General features: G+C 40.3%; 1 protein-coding gene across 1 annotated transcript in view; it reads right to left on the bottom strand.

Moving 5' to 3' along the window:
* Positions 1-10,130, bottom strand: part of KCTD8 (potassium channel tetramerization domain containing 8) — a 219,765-nt gene extending 209,635 nt beyond the window's left edge. The window contains exon 1 of the mRNA XM_006727320.3: positions 8,729-10,130. Coding sequence (XP_006727383.2) covers positions 8,729-9,713 — 985 coding nt within the window. The 5' untranslated portion in view covers positions 9,714-10,130. The remainder of the gene's footprint in view (positions 1-8,728) is intronic.
* Between the last annotated feature and the right edge of the window lie 9,905 nt (positions 10,131-20,035).

The raw sequence follows: 20,035 nt of genomic DNA, 5'->3' as shown, positions 1-20,035 counted from the left end.
TCCTTTAGGATGTTGATGGACTCCTGTCTCACATTGAGGTCTTTCAACCATTTTGAGTCTATTTTTGTGTGTGGTGTAAGGAAATGGTCCAGTTTCATTCTTCTGCATGTGGCTGTCCAATTATCCCAACACCATTTGTTGAAGAGACTCGACACTATATATTTTTTTTATTATTTTCTTCTGTTGTATTTAGCTTACTTTTCCCCCCAATGTAAATAGATTTTAATGTGAGAATGGTTACAATATGGTGGAAATAGCATTCTAAGTTAACTGCTGAACAAGCATTGAACTAAATTTGGTGAATAAACACTGAAATAATGAGCATCCTACCATTATCATGAAGTGTGTGCTGTTATTGCCAGCAAAGTTGATTTATTTTTATTAACTATCTTGACACAAGGTTAATGAATATAAGTAAAATTGATATTGCAATACTGATCATAAAATAGCAATATCTGTTAAGTGTATTTTAAAGTAACTTTTAAAAACTAAGAGTTGAGATTGCAACATAGAATTAACCAGATCCTCACCTTTGTAAATACCTACCAGTATAGTCAAATAATTCCTGACCTTATATTACACCTCAATAGGGTCTGACTATGTCTGGAGGTAGCAGCCACTCTACATCTAAGATATTTTGAAAGGCAAGTACTCAGCAATGTGATTGCAGATAGGTTGCAGCACAGAGCATTTGCCCAACATTCTTCATATCATTTAAATATAAATAAATGTGTGTGGGGATCTGTGTGTATGTTTACAATGCTAACAAGTTCATTTATAACATTATTTTAATCTGCCTCTATTTTTGTTAACATTTTACTTATTTTTATTCTTTATAGGTGCCTGTGTAACAACTTCTCACGTCTTTACTCATGCCTCTTGCTAATACACTCATACCTAGTAACATAATTCATAATTACACAAAGTTCACTGAGATCACCATTTAAATGCAAGGCCTCTTTCATTCATATTTGTATGTCTTGTCCCATGGTGGTGTAGCCTGGTAATTGCTCAATAAGTTCTATTTAAATTGAAGTGATGGGGCACCTGGGTGGCTCAGTTGGTTAAGCGGCTGCCTTTGGCTCAGGTCATGATCCCAGACTCCTGGGATCAAGCCCTTGCAGGGTCTTGGGATCCAACCCTGCTCAGCGGGAAGCCTGCTTCTTCCACTTCCTTTGCCCCTCCTCCCTGCTTGTTCTTTCTCTCTCTTTCAGATAAATAGAAATCTTTAAAATAAATAAATAAATAAATTGAAGTGATACTAAATCTTAATTCAGTAACTACCTTAATGGAACCGCCAACATATCTAGTTCATTCATTAATTTGCACTCTTTTTCAAAAAACAAGTATTTGTTGAGTGTTTAATGTGTACTAGCCACTGCACTGGGAGCTGAGAACACAAAAGTAAGACTTGGTGTCAATTTTCAAGGAGAGGACTAATGCAGAAGATCAATATGAAATGAGATTGTCACATGATCCAGCAAAGCCACTTCTGGATACATAGCCAAAGGAAAGGAAAACAGGATCTCAAAGAGATATCTGTACTCCCATGTTTATTGCAGTACTATTCACACCAGCCAAGATACGGAATCAACCTAAGTGTCTGTCAATGGACGAACAGATACAAAAGGTGTGGTATATATCCAATGGAATATCATTTAGCCAAGAGAAAGAAAGAAATCCTGCCGTTTGTGACAACATGTACACACCCTGAGGGCATTATGCTAAGTGAGATAAGTCAGATAGAGAAAGACAAATACCTTATGATACCAATTATACATGGAATCTAAGAAAAAGCTTGTAGAAACAGTACAGAATGGTGGTTACCAAGGGCTGACAGATGGGGGAAATGGGGAGATGTTAGTCAAAGGGTACAAACTTCCAGTTACCAGATGATTAAGTTCTGGGAATCTAATGCACAGCATTGTGATTATAGTTAACAATAATGTACTATATACTTGAAGGTTGTTAAAGTAGATCTTACACATTCCGGCCACAAAAAAGAATGGTAATTATGGGATATTGAGGTATTGGCCAATGCTATAGCGGTAATCATATTGCAAGATATAAATGTATCAAATCAACATGTTGTATACTTTAAACTTACTAAATGTTGCATATCAATTATAGCTCAATAAAGTTAGGAAAAATGGGATCTATCAAGAAAGGAATAAAGAGAGAGAAAGGAAATTACATATTGTAGGAAATGCAGTATGGACTCTTCACCTAAGCAAGCGCAGAGACTAAATGCAAAAGGATTCTACAGCCAGGGTCACTCAGTGTTGCATGACTATGATACCAAGGAATACACTTAAACCCAATGGGTTAGGATACAACCTTGTAAATAATACAAGCTCAGCATAAAATACTTCATCTATTTTTGTTTTTGAAGGTGCAAAATACTACTAGCCTTGTAGGATAATTAGATTTCATGAAATGCTCCCACACAAAAGTGAATGATGGGAAGTTTACAGCTGATAGGCACAAGACATGTATATCAAGTCAGCAGCTAGAGAGGTTCACCATTACCCTTAGAACTTGTAAAGTAGTTAATCTGTTGGGGTAACTTTGAAGTCCTATGAATACAGTTGTTCTCATCTTTAGGCAACTCCTTTCAAAACCTCCGATGGCACAGCCTCTCACTACTAAAAGAATAAACTCGACTGGAAAAGCCACCAGCATGTCTTGCAGGATAGTGGCTGCTACTAAATGCTGAGAGTTTACTCAAATACCCTGAAGTTAATTCAAACAAGGGTTTGAAAATGACACCTGTAAATAAATATAAATTGAAGGGTAATCTAAAATGCTACTTTCCAAATACTTCAAATACACATTTATATACAGTACATATAATATACAGATTATATATAGAGAGGGAGAGTCAATCTCAACACCCAGCTGGTATTTAATACTGTTTTGAACTTAATTATACTAAGTATATAATTTAATGTCATTAACCAATATCCAGAACCAACAGACTATATGTAATTAACAAAATTGATTTCAACTAAAATAGCCTCTTCATTATGCCACCTTCTAAGAAAAGAACATATAAACATATAAAATGAGTTCTGATACACAAAGTGAAAATGAATTTTCTATAGAAAAGGAGTATGCAACTACCTTAGCACTGTCTAAATTTAAGCCAGTTTATCAAACTTATAAATATTACTTGTTCCCCCAAAAAAGTCCTGAATTGAGTCAAATGGTTTGTTTTCTTTAGTTTAAAAAACACTCATAAATATGGTAGCCTTATGCAATAAAAATTAACCCTTTTATCAAATAAAGACATAAAATATGTATTTACTGTATTCTTATGGAAATTTAATGTAGAAATATTTGATTCATTCATACATAGTTCACACTACCTTTTTTTGCTTATAGAGCTAAGTTCTAAGTACTCAGTGGACATTGAAATATACTTGTCAAATTGCATGAAACAGGTATAGTTTTTATATGTTTAGGAGGAAGGGCTTTGAAGTAAGAACTATTCAAATTCCATCACAGCCCCATATAGGTCTATGACCCAGGGATGTTATTTAACCTTTTCAAATCATAGTTTCCTAACTGGAGTATCAGGGAACCAAGCTCAAGGAAGAAGTAAATAAGTAAAGTGTATAAAGCACATCAAAAAATTAGGTATACAGTAAATGTTCTTTTTATTACACATTCTGTATTTTGAAAAAAAAATCAACTTTTTTCTAAGCTTACAGGGAAAGTATTTAACATCAACATTTATTTATAATACTGTCTGTGGTAAAGGGCATGTATTATACTTTTATTATCTAAGATGTCAGTAAAAATGTTAATGTCATGGGGGAAATGTCAATAAGTATAATAAATGTACAAAACAAAACAAAGACAGCATACAAACCATTTGTATAGTACAACAACAATGCATAGAAAAAAGACTGGAAGAAAATAAATCAAGATTTTATTAGCAGTTACTGTTGGTGATTTTTTTAATTTTACTTTTCTTTTATAAAATTCTTTACCTCTGAACCAAATAATGCAATATAAGTTAAAAAAAAAAAAAGAAGAAGAAGATAGCAGGAGGGAAAGAATGAAGGGGGGGAAATCGGAGGGGGAGACGAACCATGAGAGACGATGGACTCTGAAAAACTGAGGATTCTAGAGGGGAGGGTGGTGGGAGGATGGGTTGGCCTGGTGGTGGGTATTGAGGAGGGCACGTTCTTATGGAGCACTGGGTGTTATGCAGAAACAATGAATCATGGAACACTACATCAAAAACTAATGATGTATGGTGATTAACATAACATAATAAAATAAATAAATAAATAAAATAAAGGTATGCATCTAAATAGATAACTTTTTGAAGATGTTTGTTAGAAAGCTTTGAATACAACAGGGCTGCTAACGTAGGACTTAATAACTATTTGAATATTTTCAACTCAACTAGCTATCTTCAACCCAACACAGTCAAGTAAATTAGAACAGATTTGAAAGAGTAGATATAAGAATCCATTTTGACAAATCAGAATTCACAGCCCAGTTCAATAATAGCATTAATTCCTAGATCTGGCACTCTCATACGTCACAACAAAAAAAATGTACACCAAACTTAAAGTATATCAAGTGCATCCTGGAGAAATGTATACTTTCACACCAAATATTACTCAACCAACCTATGGAGTACAAAACTGGAAGCACTTGAAATAAGAGCAGTACTACCATTCTGTAAACACCTGATTGTGAGAAATAAAGGATACATATAATGTTTATTTTAACTATGGGTAGTCTACATATCACATGCCAAGCCTATAACTATTTATTGTCGATGTAGTACAATGCCAACATAAAATGCCTTGTCTTCTAGATACAGCTAAAAACAGCCACAAGCACACTTAACAGACACCCTCCACCCAAAAAACAAAAAGCACAGAAATCACTCTGCTTTCCTTCAAGAAAAGACAATCTTCAGTATTAAAAGAGTGATATGGAATGGTAATATCATTAATATAGGTTGCAGAGTCTAAAAGACTTGGTAAAATAATGAGTTAACACTGAGAATAGATAAAAGTGTCCATCCAGCCAAATGAAGTTGGTGTTAGATGTTTAATAGCCTGTATATAACCTTGAGCATTGGAACCCAATGACCTGGATACCAGCACTTAAGGAGATAATGAATCTAGCTCAGTGCTTGTCAGAAAATATTACCAAACTTTCAAGTCCTAGTAGAGAGCATTAAAACACTTCTTGGCCCTGAATGAGAAAAGAGTTCTGTTGGAGTTGACCCAAAAAACTAACTGTAGTATGACCGGCAAACCTAGGTGACTTGAACTTGGCCTGAAAAATCCAAGTTCCAAGAAAGAACTTGTTATTAAATTGGTCATGTCAAACTTTTGAAAGTTTATTGTTATCACTGAATTGCAAAATAATTTTCTAATAAACTTTATAATTAAATCAACTCTACTTAGTATGTAACAAAGTTAAAATTTAATATTGACAGGAATAATAAACTTGGTATAATATGACTTATAATTGTAACCACTAACATTTGTTAAGCTTTTATTATATGTCAAGCACTGGTCTAAGGACTTTACATGTATTCTCAAATCCTATAAAACTGGTACTATAGGGACGCCTGGGTGGCTCAGTCAGTTAGACGTCTGCCTTCCACTCTAGTCATGGTCCCAGGATCCTGGGATAGAGTCTGGCATCGGGCTCCTTGCTCAGCGGGAAGCCTGCTTCTCCCTCTCCCTCTGCCCCTGCTTGTGTTCCCTCTCTCCCTGTGTCTCTCTCTGCCAAATAAATAAATAAAATCTTAAAAAAAAATTGGAACTATAATAACCCCCATTGTAATACAGGTAGAGGAATGGAGACTCAGAAAAAGTAAGTAATTTAAGCAAGATCACACATTTGGCAATGGCAGTGTCTGGGATTACCAAACCATTTGCCACTCTCTTCCCATCTATATAGAAATTCAGGGGCAAAGGGGGAGAGGGAGTAAGGAGCTGAAACTGATGTTCCAGTGTATAAACTACAATTCTATAGTTTTCAGAGCATCTTTATGCTGCTGATTTCACACATAGCCAGAATTTTAAAAGGGGTTAAAATGACTGATACATGTTATACACTAAAATAAATATTTGTTGAAAAAACTGTGTCAAAGGGGAAATAAAAAATAATATGACCTCCTTCTACCTCTAAAACATAGTGGACAAACAAGTTCATTCACTGATTTTGTTTTTATGAATAACACTGAATAGTTTTCTTAAATAGAGACTGCTAAACAAAATAATTATACTCTGTATACTTATATCATTACTTAAGCTGAAGGGAATGGAAATATAAAAACTTTACAGTGTATTTTCATTCACCAATATTAAAAGAAATCCTGTGCAAAATAATCTGTGAAAATATGCTACAATCTATACAAAACATAAAATAAATGTATATATAATAGGATTCAAGATAAGTTTTACATCACAAATAGGTTTTATATTACATTTGGTTAGTCAATGACTAAAATACCACTTCAGGAGAACATTATTTAACCTGGGCTTGTGTATTTTCCCCCACAGAATAATCAATGAAGAAGGCTGTGGGTTGCTTAGATTTCTAGGACTTTTATGAATGAAGCTCAGAGCTCATTAGTTACGTGAGTACTCTGCACATAGTTATTTGTAATACAGATATTTTATTTTATTTAACACTTCTTCTGGCTCCAGAAGTTAAATATCCTAAATTCCAAATACCTCTCAAATTACCTTATTAGTTAAATTGCATGAGTTTCCCACTGCAATAAAGTATTTTAAGGACGTGTTTTCAAAATTTAGAGACAACCTATGTTCTCTTTATAAACAAAATAAACATGTTCAAGTCCACAACTCTCTAGGGGAATAAGAAAGGCCAACACTGTGAAAGATCGCAAAATGCAAGAATCTTAACCACTGAGCACTTATGCTCCTATCTTCTCTAACAAAAACCTCTAGCCAAAAGAGAGTCAAAAGTTCATCTCATCTTCTAAAATGCTTGGAAGTACACCCATGTTGGGATGACATAAATGTTTAAGAGCTAAAATGCTAATAAAGGTCCCATTGATAAAGCATAAGATGTAAACAGCGATGCTAAAAAATGTTTTAATTACTTAATACCTATTGAAGGGATCCCAATTTTATGTAAGCAATAAAATACCACCTTCCTTTAGGCTACTTTTCTATCAAACTTTTTTACTGTGCAGCAGATAATACCTTGATATAATGAAGACAATTAGATTTTTATCTACCACTACAACATGCACTTTCTTTGCTTCTCTGTGAAATGGTTTTCACGGGAAATCCAGCACTATTAAAAAAGACAATCTAACACTAAGACCCTGCGTGCTGTGTTGCGTCACCATATCTCCAAGGTTACTAGAACATACAATGAGCACCTCCCCATCAAGCCTGCACCTGTGCAAAAAAAAGAAAAGAAAGTCCTTTCCACTTCTCCAGTCAAAATAAAGTGCAATAAATTGTCTAGATCCCAGTGAGTGAATTACCAAAAGAAATAGATACAATTAAAGCTGGTCTATTTCTATCATAAGCTGTCAATGATATTCTCCCTAACTCTACAGGCAAGTTTTAAAGCTTCTTGTGTTTTGCCAAAGAACAAACGTTTGCCAAATGATGTTCCTGCTGCCATCCCAGCTGGCTTTTCATTTGTCCAAATAGCTCTCTGGTTGTGGCCCTCCTCATTTGGTAAGCGTCACTGATTACTGTGCTGAGCCCATCCTCCCAGCCCCAGTGATATTTGGTGTAGTCCTTGAACTTGATCCACAGAGCCCCCTCCGGAAGCGCACTACAAAAAGCACCATGCCAAATGCTTTCCGGATCCTCACCCTCATTCTCTCATTTCAGAAAACCACGGCATTTCATTCCCCCCTGGGAAAGTGGACTCAATCCCCCTTTTGCACTCGAGGTGCCCAGAAAGGAAACACAATCTCACTCACACACACGTACACGCACACGCACAACGTCCGTTCCTAATCTCCAACCCTGACAGCAGAAGACACCCAAACTCCAGTTCCCTCCACCCTCCGCTGTTCAGAACACCCAGCAGTTAACTGACAACTGGCGTGGGGGAAATCTGAGGTTTCTGTGAGTCGATGGACACCTCTTTCCCACCAGCTGCTCTCACGCCCCGGTCCCCGAGGCAGCTCAGGAGGCACGGTGGCCCTTTCTCTCCTTGCCCCCTTCCGAAAACACCCGTAATTGTAAGCTCCTGCGCCAGACAGGCACCAACTGGAGATGATCCTGGCGTGCGCCGTAATGCCTCGATGCCAAACTGCCCTCTGTAGGGACACCTCTGAGACCCACATAAGTTAACCCCCAGGAATTCCGTGGAAGCAGAGAGAAGGAAGAGGACCTATGCGCGCAGCTTTGGGCTCCCGTCTTACCCCGCCCTCGGCAGAAGGGAGCCCAGCGCCTCCAAGAGCAGGGCAGGGTGAGAGGGCAAAATCAATGAAGTTAAGAAAGAGGACTGGTTGGGAATTGCGTGCTCTCGAGTTGAAGAAGACGGGAATCGAAAGGGAGATCACAAGGGACGAAACCGTAAATTGTGTCTGCAGCGTGACGGGGCCGTGCAGGGAAAGCCCCTCGCACTTACTAGTTAACCAGCTCCCGCCCGGGACACCGGCCCCGTTTGGGTTCCAGCCGGGCTCAAACCCGCCGCGGGTCGGCGAAGGGGCGGGGAGAAGTAGGAGATGCGGAGACCGGGAACTTACGGAAAAAGATGTACTCGGTGTAGCTGCTCCAGATCTTGTCTTCGCGGTACTGGTTGACGTAGGCGGCGGTGCCCGAGGAGTTACACGCCACCATATGGAAGCCAGCCTCGGACAGGCGATCGAAAGCCTGCTCCAAGTAGGTGAACTTGAGGTAGAAGCGGGACGTGTACTTCTCGGGCGGCCGGTCAGGGTCGCGGCTCTCGTTGAGCGTGTCCCCGAAGACCTCCTTGGCCAGCGCGATACGCCCGCACACCATGATGCGCGCCACACGCCGGAACTTGGCGTCCGCCTGGTTGTCTCGCACCGTGGTGTAGGAGCCGCGGTAGCCGAGCGTGAGGAAGCCCGAGCGCTTGTCCGGCGGCGCGCCACCCCCGCCGCCGCCGCCGCCGCCGCCGCCGCCGCCGCCGTGCGCTCCCGGGCCCGAGGGCGCGGCTGCGGCCGCCCCACGCAGCAACAGCGCGTCGCTGCTGCCCTGGGAGACGTTGTCTTCCAGGTCGCTCTGGCAGCCCTCGTCGTTGAGTGAGTTCTGCTTGGTGACCTTGGGCGACAGCAGCTTGACCAGGTCGGTGAGCTGGAAGTACTCGGCCTCGCGCAGGAGCCGCTCCTTCTCGGGGAAGTGCTCCGGCAGCGCGAGCTGCTTGTCCCGCAGATAATCGAGCACGTACCTGAAGAGGAAGCCGTCCCGGTCGATGAAGAAGCGCGCCCGGCTGTCCCTGGGCAGCTCTCCTCGGCGTCGGGCGCCGCCCCGGGGGCTGGAGGGCGAGAACATACTGGCCAGAGTGCTGTCCGGGACGCTGAGCAACGTCGAGTGCTTGGTCACATAGACCTGGCCTCCCACGTTGAGCTCCACTACCTCGGGGAAGGGCGAGGGCACACAGGGCCCCGGGGCGGCGGCCGCAGACGCGCCCGGCGAGCTGGACGAGGAGACCATCTCGCTAATGGGCAGGATGGTGCTGCCGCCACTGCCCGTGTCCTTCAAAGCCATGGTCCCCCCGCCGCCGGCCAAGTGACCCGGGAGAGCAGCACTTTCTCCTTCCCGAAGCCCGCGCCTTCCACCCTCGGCGGCCCTCGGCCTTGGCGTGTGCCTGGTGCGCCCTCGGGCCGGGCGGCACGTTCCTTCGGCCGGGGCGTCCCCGTTCAGGGCTCGGGGCAGCGGCGGCGGCGCCCGGGCTCCATCGGGGGAGCGAAGCGCGGGAGAAGAGCTCCGCGGGCGCCGCGGCGGCGGCAGAGGCGCGAGGAGGAGCGGCTGCTCCTTTGGGGTGACGGCGGGGAAGTGTGAGAGAGACTTGCGAGAGGCTGTTAGGCGGCCGCTCGGCTCCCCGCGGGGAGGGCGGGAGGAGGGGCCGGAGCAAAGAAAACTCGCCGCCCCAGCAGCTTGCGAGCGCGCAGCCAGCTCCGAGCGCGGACGGTGGCGCTAACTACTCCTCGCAGCCGGGGCGGCGGCACTGACGTCAAGCTCCGGACTGGGACCCGAGCCACAGCTGTCACTTAAAGAGATAGGCGCCAGCCGCTGGCTGCGGGGCTCCGACGCTAGGGGGCGGGGCGGGGACCGAGCTGGGAGGAGATGCTACTTGGCAGCCCGCGGGGAGAGCGAGCAGGGAACCGAAAACACGGGGAAAAGGACAGCGTCTCTCCTTCATTCATTTCATTCTTTCCAACCGTCCGTCCCTCCGTCCCTCCCTTCTTCCTTCTCTTCCATCTTCCCTACCTTCCTTCCTTATTCTAATCCCTGTTCGCCCAGTAAAATTAATTTGGTTGGGGAGGAGAGGGGGTGTTTGTTTGGGGCGGGCGGGGCGAGGAGGTACGCTTGCATTAAGGTGGGAAGTGGAGCAGGGAGCAGTGGGCATCAGGGGGAAGGTAGGAAAGTTTGGATTATAACAAAAATGCGAGGCTCCTAATCTGAAATTACTACAAATGTTGGCGTGCGAACAGTGATTGCAGACTACATGGCTGTGAATCTCTTGCGGCGCTTTTACCATAGTTTTTGAAGTGAAGGGAGAAATGCCCGAACCTCTATTGGAATCAGTTGTCATGATTGCATATTTAACTGCATGCGATACGCATAACTGAAGAATCTTTAAAATCTGATTTCGGTTCACAAAATTAACAAAGGATTGTACGTAACGTAACTGTTTTCTTCTCTCATCTTTTCATTATTTGATTCATAGAAAATGCTTAATAAATGTTTATGGAGGAAAAGACGCAACCAGGGAGGAAACTTACTCCCTGTTCCTACTTTCCAGTCCTGATCAGTGCCTTCATTAATCTCTCCATTTTCCTTTCAACTCCACTTCTAACCCCAAGAGTCAAGCCACAAGTGAAAATTATATGAATTTAAGCTCACTAATTTCCACCTGTACGTAGCACAGGTACAGTCTGCAAGATCATCATTATTTGTGATAAAGAGTTAGGATGGAGGCGCCTGCGTGGCCCAGTCCATTAAACACAGACTCTTGATTTTGGCTCAGATCATGATCTCTGGGTCATGATCTCAGAGTCATGATCTCAGGGTGGTAAGATACAGGCCCAGCCCCAAGATGGCTGGCTCTGGGTGTGGAGGCTGCTTAAGATTCTCTGTCTCCCTTAAAAAAAAAAAAAAAAAAAAGTTACCTAGGATAGCAGTGCAAATGAGAAATCTCCTTTCTAGTGGCTATCCACCTCGGGCATCCTTTTGTGTTCAAAAACATGAAGAATCATTGATTATAAAATACAAAAGTGAAAAGAGTATACTGTGACACAAAGTAGTTTGTTTCTATGATTATAATAATATTACAGATGAACTTTATCCACTAATAGATAAAATAATGTATAGACTTTTTTTTTAATTCTAAATGCCTACTTAGGAGTCCTTCTCTGAATCCACCAAAAAAAAAAAAAAAAGTACTGGATTTGAGATAACAGTACTAACCTCAATTTTTTATAAATAATACATTATTCTTTGGAGAGTTATAAATAATATTTAATTAATTTATCCTTATAAGCGACATCCACAGAAAATGTTATGTCAGTTTTGAAGTTAGGTTACCTGAGACTGAGAGAACCTAGTGGACCAATGAAGGAACACAACACATATCTTCTAAGACTGAGACTTAAAACTGGGTTTACAGTATGCATCTTCATGCAATCCTCTTTTTTGAGCCTATTGCCCTCCAAATTTATAAACTGATCAAATTAAGAAGCAGAATTAATTTTCACCTTATTCATTTAAAAGCTAACAGCGCAAAGTATTTGGAATTTAAAATAATAGTTCCTGGAAAATGAATTAATAGGAGCTTTATAACCTTTATAGATGAATAAATAATAATGCCTCAAACCACTACTAATGAAACCCATTTATCATGAGGCAAATATCCCTAATGATAAGTATGGTACAGACCATAGAATCGCAATGAAGTGGACATAAAATACATATGCATATGTATTTATGAATATGAGGTCACCAATATTATCAGGTTAAAATCCATTTTAATTTTTTAGTTACATAAAATACGCTTATAAGATAAATGGTCTAAAATTCATACTCTAAATGAATCATCTTAGAAATTTTTTTTTAAGATTTTATTTATTTGAGAGAGAGAAAATGAGAGAGGAAGAGAGCACATGAGAGGGGGGAGGGTCAGAGGGAGAAGACTCCCTGCTGAGCAAGGAGCCCTATGCGGGACTCGAGCCCGGAACTCAATCCCAGAACTCCAGGATCATGACCTGAGCTGAAAGCAGTCGCTTAACCAACTGAGCCACCCAAGTGCCCTCATCTTAGAAATTCTTAATGAATTGCATTGTGTGCTATATTGCTTCTTAAAATAATTCCTTCAGTGTTGATTGAACATTTCTCCTTCATCCTTTCCCTCCCCATATTCCTCTGACTCTCACTTCCTCCCATAGCTAAACGCTTTAACAAAACTCCAAACCAAACAAACTGCAGGTCCAGAATGCCTTTCTGCTAGGAATGCCTTCCTTTTCTACCAGTTCCCTAATCCTTTCCCCCTGTTTATCTCTTCCCTGAGGTCTCAGCTTTAATAGCACTTTCTCTGGAAATCTTCGTCTTTTTACGGAAACAGGTGTTCCCTCAGCACTCTGTGCTCACACATGGGCAGGGTTTATCACACTGATGTGTCATTGTCTCTCATTAAATTGTAAGTATGGCATATAACCATATGCACTATTCTATCCCCAGCATGGTGCCCAGCCCATAAGAGATAGAAAATTTCTATTTGTTGAATGTTTACTGCATATAAATATGTTCATATCATGAATGGATGATGAAGTGTCAACTCTGTGCTAGACACCGGGCTACACAATGAGATTGCAGAGATAAGTAAGACTTGGTCCTTCAAAATTCTAATTAGGAAAAGTGAGAACAGAATCTGATCAAAACAAACTCAATCTAAAAGAAAAGGGAAAACTAAAAAGATATCTACACTATTGGAACAATCATTTTGATGAACTGAGCAATCAACACAAATACTATACAGGGATACCTCATTTTATCTCACTTCACAGATTCTGCAGTTTTTAAAATTGAAGGTTAGTGGCAACCCTGCATTGAGCAAGTCTATTGACCCCATTTTTCCAAAAGCATTTACTCACTTCGTATCTCTGTGCCACATTTTCACAATTCTCACAAAATTTCAAGCTTTTTCATTATTTTTATAATTGTTATGGTGATCTGTGATCAGTGATCTTTGATGTATTATTGTAATTGTTTTGGGGTGTCACAATCCATGTCCATATGAAGCAGCCAGCTATTCCTCCATCTCTCTCCCTCTCCTCCAGCCTCCCTATTTGCTGAGACACAACAATATTGAAATTAGGCCAGTTAATAAACCTACAATGGCCTCCAAGTGTTCACATGAAAGGAAGAGCCCCACTCTCTCACTTTAAATCAAAAGCTACAAATGATTAAGCTTAGTGAGGAAGGCATGTTGAAAGTTGAGATAGGCTAAAAACTAGGGCTCTTGTGCCAAACAGTTAGCAAGTTGTGAATGCAAAGGAAAAGTTCTTGAAGGAAATTAAAAGTGCTACTCCAGTGACCACATGAATCATAAGAAAGCAGAACAGCCTTATTGCTGATATGCATAAAGTTTGAGTGGTCCGGATAGAGGATCAAACCAGCCACAACATTCCCCTAAACCAAAGCCTCATCCAGAGCAAGGCCCTAACTCTCTTAAATTCTATGAAGGCTGAGAGATGAGGAAGCTGCAGAAGAAAAGTTTGAAGCTAGCAGAGGCTGGTTCATGCAATTTAAGGAAAGAAGCCATTTTCATAACATCAAAGTGCAAGGTGAAGCCGCAGGCATTGAAGTAGAAGCTGCAGCAACTTATCCAGACGATCTAGCTAAGATAATTCCGGAAGTGTCTGTACTAAACAACAGATTTTCAATGGAGACAAAACAGCCTTACATTGGAAGATGCCATCTAGGAGTTTCATAGCTGCAGAGGAGAAGTCAATGCCTGACTTCAAAGCTTCCAAAGGCAGGATGACTCTTGTTAGCAGCTAACACAGCTGGTGACTTGAAGTTGAAGTCAATGCTCGTTTACCATTCTGAAAATCCTAGGGCCCTTAAGGGCCCTATAAGTTCTCTATAAGTGGAAAAACAACACCTGGTTGAGAGTATAACTGTTTACAACGTGGTTTACTGAATATTTTAAGCCTATGTTGAGACCTACTGTTCAGAAAAAGAGATTCCTTTCGTTATGATTGCTCATTGACAATGCACCTGGTCAGCCAAGAACTCTTATGGAGGTGTACAATGACATTGTTATATTCATGCCTGCTAACACAACATCTATTCTGCAGCCCATGGGTAAACTGTCATTTTGACTTTCAAGTCTTAATACTTAAGAAATACTTTTTGTAAGGCTATAGCTGACACAGAATAGTGATTCCTCTGATGGATCCAAGTAAAGTAAAATTGAAAATCTTCTGGAAAGGATTCAGGATTCTAGATACCATTAGGAACATTTGTGATTAATTTGAAGAGGTCAAAATATCAACATTAACAGGAATTTGAAGAAGTGGATGACTCACTTCTGGATGGATGGAAAGTCATCCATCACTCATGGATGACTTGTAGGGGTTTAAGACTTCAGTGGAGGAAGAAACTGATGTGATGGAAATAGTGAGAGAACTAGAATTAGAAGTGGAGCTTGAAGATGGGACTGATTTGCTGCAATCTCATCTTATAACTTGAACACATGAGCAGTTGCTCCTTGCTCCTTTTGAATTAGCCAAAAAAAGCTGTTTCTTGAGATGAAATCTACTCCTGGTGAAGATGCTGTGAAGACTGTGAAAGTGGTAACAAAGAATTTATGATATCACGTAAACATAGTTAATAAAGCAGCAGCAGGGTTTGAGAAGATTGACTCCAATTCCGAAAGCCCTACTGTAGGTAAAATGCTACGAAAGAACATTCATTGCATGCTACAGAGAAATCGTTCATAAGAGGAAGTCAATGAATATGGCAAACTTCATTGTCTTATTTTAAGAAATTCCAACAGCCACCTTAACCTTCAGCAACCATCACCCTGATCATTCAGCAACCATCAACATGAAGGTAAGACCCATACCAGCAAAAAGACTATGACTCATTGAAAGCTTAGGTGATGGTTAGTATATTTTAGCAAGAAAGTATTTTTAATTAAGGGATATACACTGGGTTTTTTTTTTAGACATGATGCTCATGAGTGCTTAATAGACAACAGTATAGTGTAAACATAACTTTTACATGCACTGAAGCAAACAAAATTCATTTGACTCTCTTTATTGCAGTGGTCTGGAACAGAACCCACAATATCTCTGAAGTATGCCTGTAATCAAAACCATTTTGCTCTAAGCTACAAACACCAGTAGTGCTTCCTAGGCCAACTTGATCATAAAGATAGGTCCTTAAGATCTTCTGTTGCTGTGCAAAAATAAGATAGCGAACTTCTCTGACTAGAAACTACACTAGATCACTTCACATTTCTAGCACATTTTAAAATAACATAGTCAAAACTGTCTCTAAAAGCACAGCAAACTAACCAAAAAGGTTATATTGAGTCCAGATTAAATAATTTATAATTTAAAACAACAAATAAAATATTTCTCCACTAGGCTGAGAATTACTTAAAGGCAGGTATCTTCTTTGATAGAAGAAGAAGAACATAGAATAAAGTCAGGTCAAACTGGGTTAAAATCTAACTTTGTTTCTTGCTAGGTTTTTGATTTAAGCAAGTTACTTAACCCCTCTAAACTTCAGTTTTCTTGTGGATACAGTGGAAATTATAAAGATCACAGACTTCTCACTGTGATATTATGTCCAATCAGAGGCACATTCAAGTTTAATAAAGTTCATGAAATTTATTATGTCTGTTTTACACCATTGTTCTGAGGGATGACAGCAGAGCTACATCCTAACTAGACAGATCTGAGTTCCCAAGCAGATTATTATAATTATATATGATTTTAGCAGCTCCACTTTCCTTTCAATTGTTTCATCCCTAGGGCCTGAGGTAACATAGTCCTATCATCTTGAACATCCCCGCACCGTCCCCAGCATGTCCTTCGCTGTCTATAGCCATTTTGTCCCTCTCTTGTTGCCCTTTATCATCCTAGACGCTGATATAATTTCATTGGTTTAATTTATTTTGGCCCTTTTCTTTCTTTAAAAACTTTGTTCAGTCATTTGACTGTGATCAAGACCTTGTATCCAAGGCCAATTGCGATTCTAGTTTTCAGGAACATTTCCTGGTATCTGTTTATCTTATTCAAGGCAGTTGAAAGTTTTACCAAACAAACAAACAAACAAAATTCAATTATTTGTAATTCTATGCAAAAAGTCTGAATTCTTTCCTGAACCAGGAGCTCTGCGGTTTTTAGAGCACTGGGCTATTACATAAAAAATATGTCAGCCACACATGTAATTTGAAATATTCTAGTAGCCACATTAAAACAGTAAAAGTGAAATAGGTGACATTATCTTAATAATGTCATTTATTTAGCCCAATATATCCAAAATATTATCATTTCAACATGTTGTTAATAAAAAAATTATTGATGGCATAATTTACATGTTTCCAAACTAGGTTTTCCAAACATGGCATTTTGCACTTATAACACATCTCAGTTTGGGTATTTCATGTGCTCAGTGGCCACATGTGTGTTACACAGCCCATCTCTGGAGCATTTGTGAGTCTAATACCTACTTGTTTTGAGGATTAAGTAAGATAACATGTCTTTTAAATGATTTCCTTACAGGACTTGTAATGACAGGAGGCTGGAATTCCACTTGAGTGGAATCATTGACACATGAAATAGGGACCAGGAAGCATCTCCCCAGCCAAAAAAAAGGGAAAAGTTCTAAAAAGAAGAAAAATAATAATATATAGTCTATTTGTGGAAGAATTTTGGTTCCTCTTTCACACCTATCATACCCCTACATAGTGAAATTGAAGCACATTTTTCTCACACACCACACTTGTAAAAAGGAAGCCAAGCCAAGGGCCAGTGGCCGTCTACAAGGTAAAAAGCAAATGGTTTGCTGCCAGAGCAGGGTCAACATTGGTAGGAACAAGACTGAATATAGGATGGGAAGGACCATCTTCAAATTCAACAATTGCAATAGAATCTGGGGAAAGTTGGAAAGCTGAGTATAAAAACTAGTTCACTCCAAAAATCTCATATAACAGTTGTCAGAATTTCAATGATGCTATGAAATGAAAAATTTTGCAAATGAGTTATTCAGAAAACTCAAAGTATTGATGCTTGATGCACATGTTATATAGCATATTTCCTCAATTTAAATAACAATTTGATATAAGTTCTTATTCTATATTATAAATTTTACGGAAACACTGTTAAAGGTTAGGGTGACACATGGTAAAACTCCATTAAGTTAAATACCCAAAGAAATTAATGAAAGTGTGTAAAGATTATGGTTCAATATATCTAGGCACTTAGTATAGTGTCTGGCACATAAAAAGTGATCAATAGATGTTTGTGAATAAAATCATTTATAAACCATTTTCAAATTAACGTATATGATGTAAAGGTCATGTTTTCAGAGGTGGCTCTATAATTAATATATTGAATGTGTGTGGAATGCACATGTTGGGGGTAATTTAGCAACAGATGGTCTAGTATTTCATCTTGCCCAACTGGCTGTCTCACTGAAACATTGCTTGGCTCCCCAAAGCTTGGGGGAATAAAGAAAATAATTCTCCATAACCTTAGGACATTCTGGGTAGTAATTTTAGGCTGGAATTTGGGGATAATATTCTGATCCAGATGGATTCTAAACCTTTTCAGATAACATAACCCAGGAGTCTATAACTAGAGATATTATACCCATAATATAAATTTTATCAATTCTGTGCTGCAATTAAACAACAAAACGTCTCACTGATTGGAAGAAGATTCTAAAATATAAGCACGGTAATGTTAATTTCTGATAACTAGTCAGATTTTCCCTTGGAAATGCCCCAAAATTACAAACTTTCCTTAAATTTATTCTGACTAGTAACTATTTATTAACTGATGGGTTTGATTCCATTATCAAAAACCTAATCATAGCTGTAATTCAACCATTTCCTATACCTTTTAACTTTTTGTCCTACTTAGTAGGTTTGTCAAAAGGATTATTTACATAGTGACTGGAAGGTGTTTGATCCTCCTCAAAGGAAGTTATGATGGATCCAAAATAGCATTATTATAAATATTATAAATCTCCTGTGATACTTGTCTCCACTGGGAACAAAGGGTGCATTGGATCTATGAAATTAGTCCTTCAGTCTGAGGCTTGCAGCTTGTAAAATGTTTGATAACTATCTTAAATCTACAAAGAGGTAATTAAAATTTTAAAATAAATGCTCCACGTAATCTATTATTAAAAATTATAAATGTAGAGTATAGATGGGAATGCTGATAGTTTGATATAATAAAATATAGTATATATTTATTTACACATAAAATTGACTCTCCTGTCATTGGGATTTTTCAAAAGGATGACTGAACATTTGTCAAATGACTGTGGTCCTTGGTAAGGGTTAATTGTCTGAGCCTGGGACAGTATCTTCACTAAACTGTAAGGTCAGACTGAACCATATGAAATTTTGTAAAATTTTGTAAAAACTGTTGAAAGCTGGTAATCTTAGAGGAAAAGAAGGGAAGATAGTGGACTAGTAGGAGGACCCTAGGCTTGTCTTGTCCCTCAAGCATAGCTAGATAAATATCAAATCATTCTGAACACCCAAGAAACCTATCTGAGGACTGACAGAACAAACTGTACAAATAGAGGGAGAGAAGAGTCCACATCATGGAAAGTAGGAGGTGCAGAGACCTGGTTTGGGAGAGAAAAGGGTCATGGGTGTGCAGAGGGGAGGGAGCCCTGATCACAGAGAGAGGCCGGTACATGCATGAGGGAGAGAGAGAAGAGAGCACAGGGGATGGCCCAAGGAAAACACTTCCCCAAAGCCATTGACTGGGAGAATGAGAGGGGCTGATTTTTGTGAGTTTTTACAACCAGTCTTTGGGTCTCAAAGACTGGAGTTTTAGAGGTCCAGGCTATGGGTGGTATTGAACCTGGTGGGCACTGCAGAGCTCCTGTGGAGAAGGACAGGAAGAATCACAGCAAACTGACGATCTGCTGGGATGCACTGGGAGAGACAATTCTTCCTTCTTGGAGTGTATCTGGAAGAGGAGGTATTGCTTCTTAGGGGACAAAAGAGCCGGCAGATGCCGTTGTCTTCCCCAGCCCCTTAAACATAGGGACAGAGACACCCGCTGAGGGCAGCTAACCTGGACACCTGCTTTTTGCTAGCTTTACTCCAAACTCCAAGCTCCAGTGTGTTGGTGGAACTACCCTTCTAGGATAAACCTGCACCTGTCCCAGTGTGGCGAGACCCTCCCCCAGAGGACCAGTGTGGGTCTGTGCCATACCAGGTCCCTAAAGTTTGGAATTTTAAAACTCAGCCACCTGCCTAAGGTAAAACACAGGTGCACTGCACTGCCAGGTGGGCAAAAGGCCAGGACACAGACTGGGTGAAGGCAGGGACCTGAGAGATGCCCGGGACACACTAGGGAAGACTGCTTTCCTGGGAGGGCTTCCTGGACAGCAGTGGGTATAAACTCTCCTCTCTGGGGATGAGGGAGACAGCTGGTACCATTTTTCTCCCTGGTCCCTCAGCATAAACTAACTTCAGTAAGCAGCATAGTGCCAACACTGGAAGCCTAAACCTCTTACACCAAGCCCTGCTTCCCTGTGCTCGGCAGGCCCCTTTTTTATAAGGGCAAGTGTGATTGAGAGCCAGAACAACAGCAGGCCCCTCCCCC

The sequence above is a fragment of the Leptonychotes weddellii genome, chromosome 2, assembly GCF_054177405.1.
Source record: "Leptonychotes weddellii isolate Sample4059 chromosome 2, ASM5417740v2, whole genome shotgun sequence".
Classification (NCBI taxonomy): Eukaryota; Metazoa; Chordata; class Mammalia; order Carnivora; family Phocidae; genus Leptonychotes; species Leptonychotes weddellii.
This window is presented reverse-complemented; position numbering and strand designations above follow the sequence as displayed.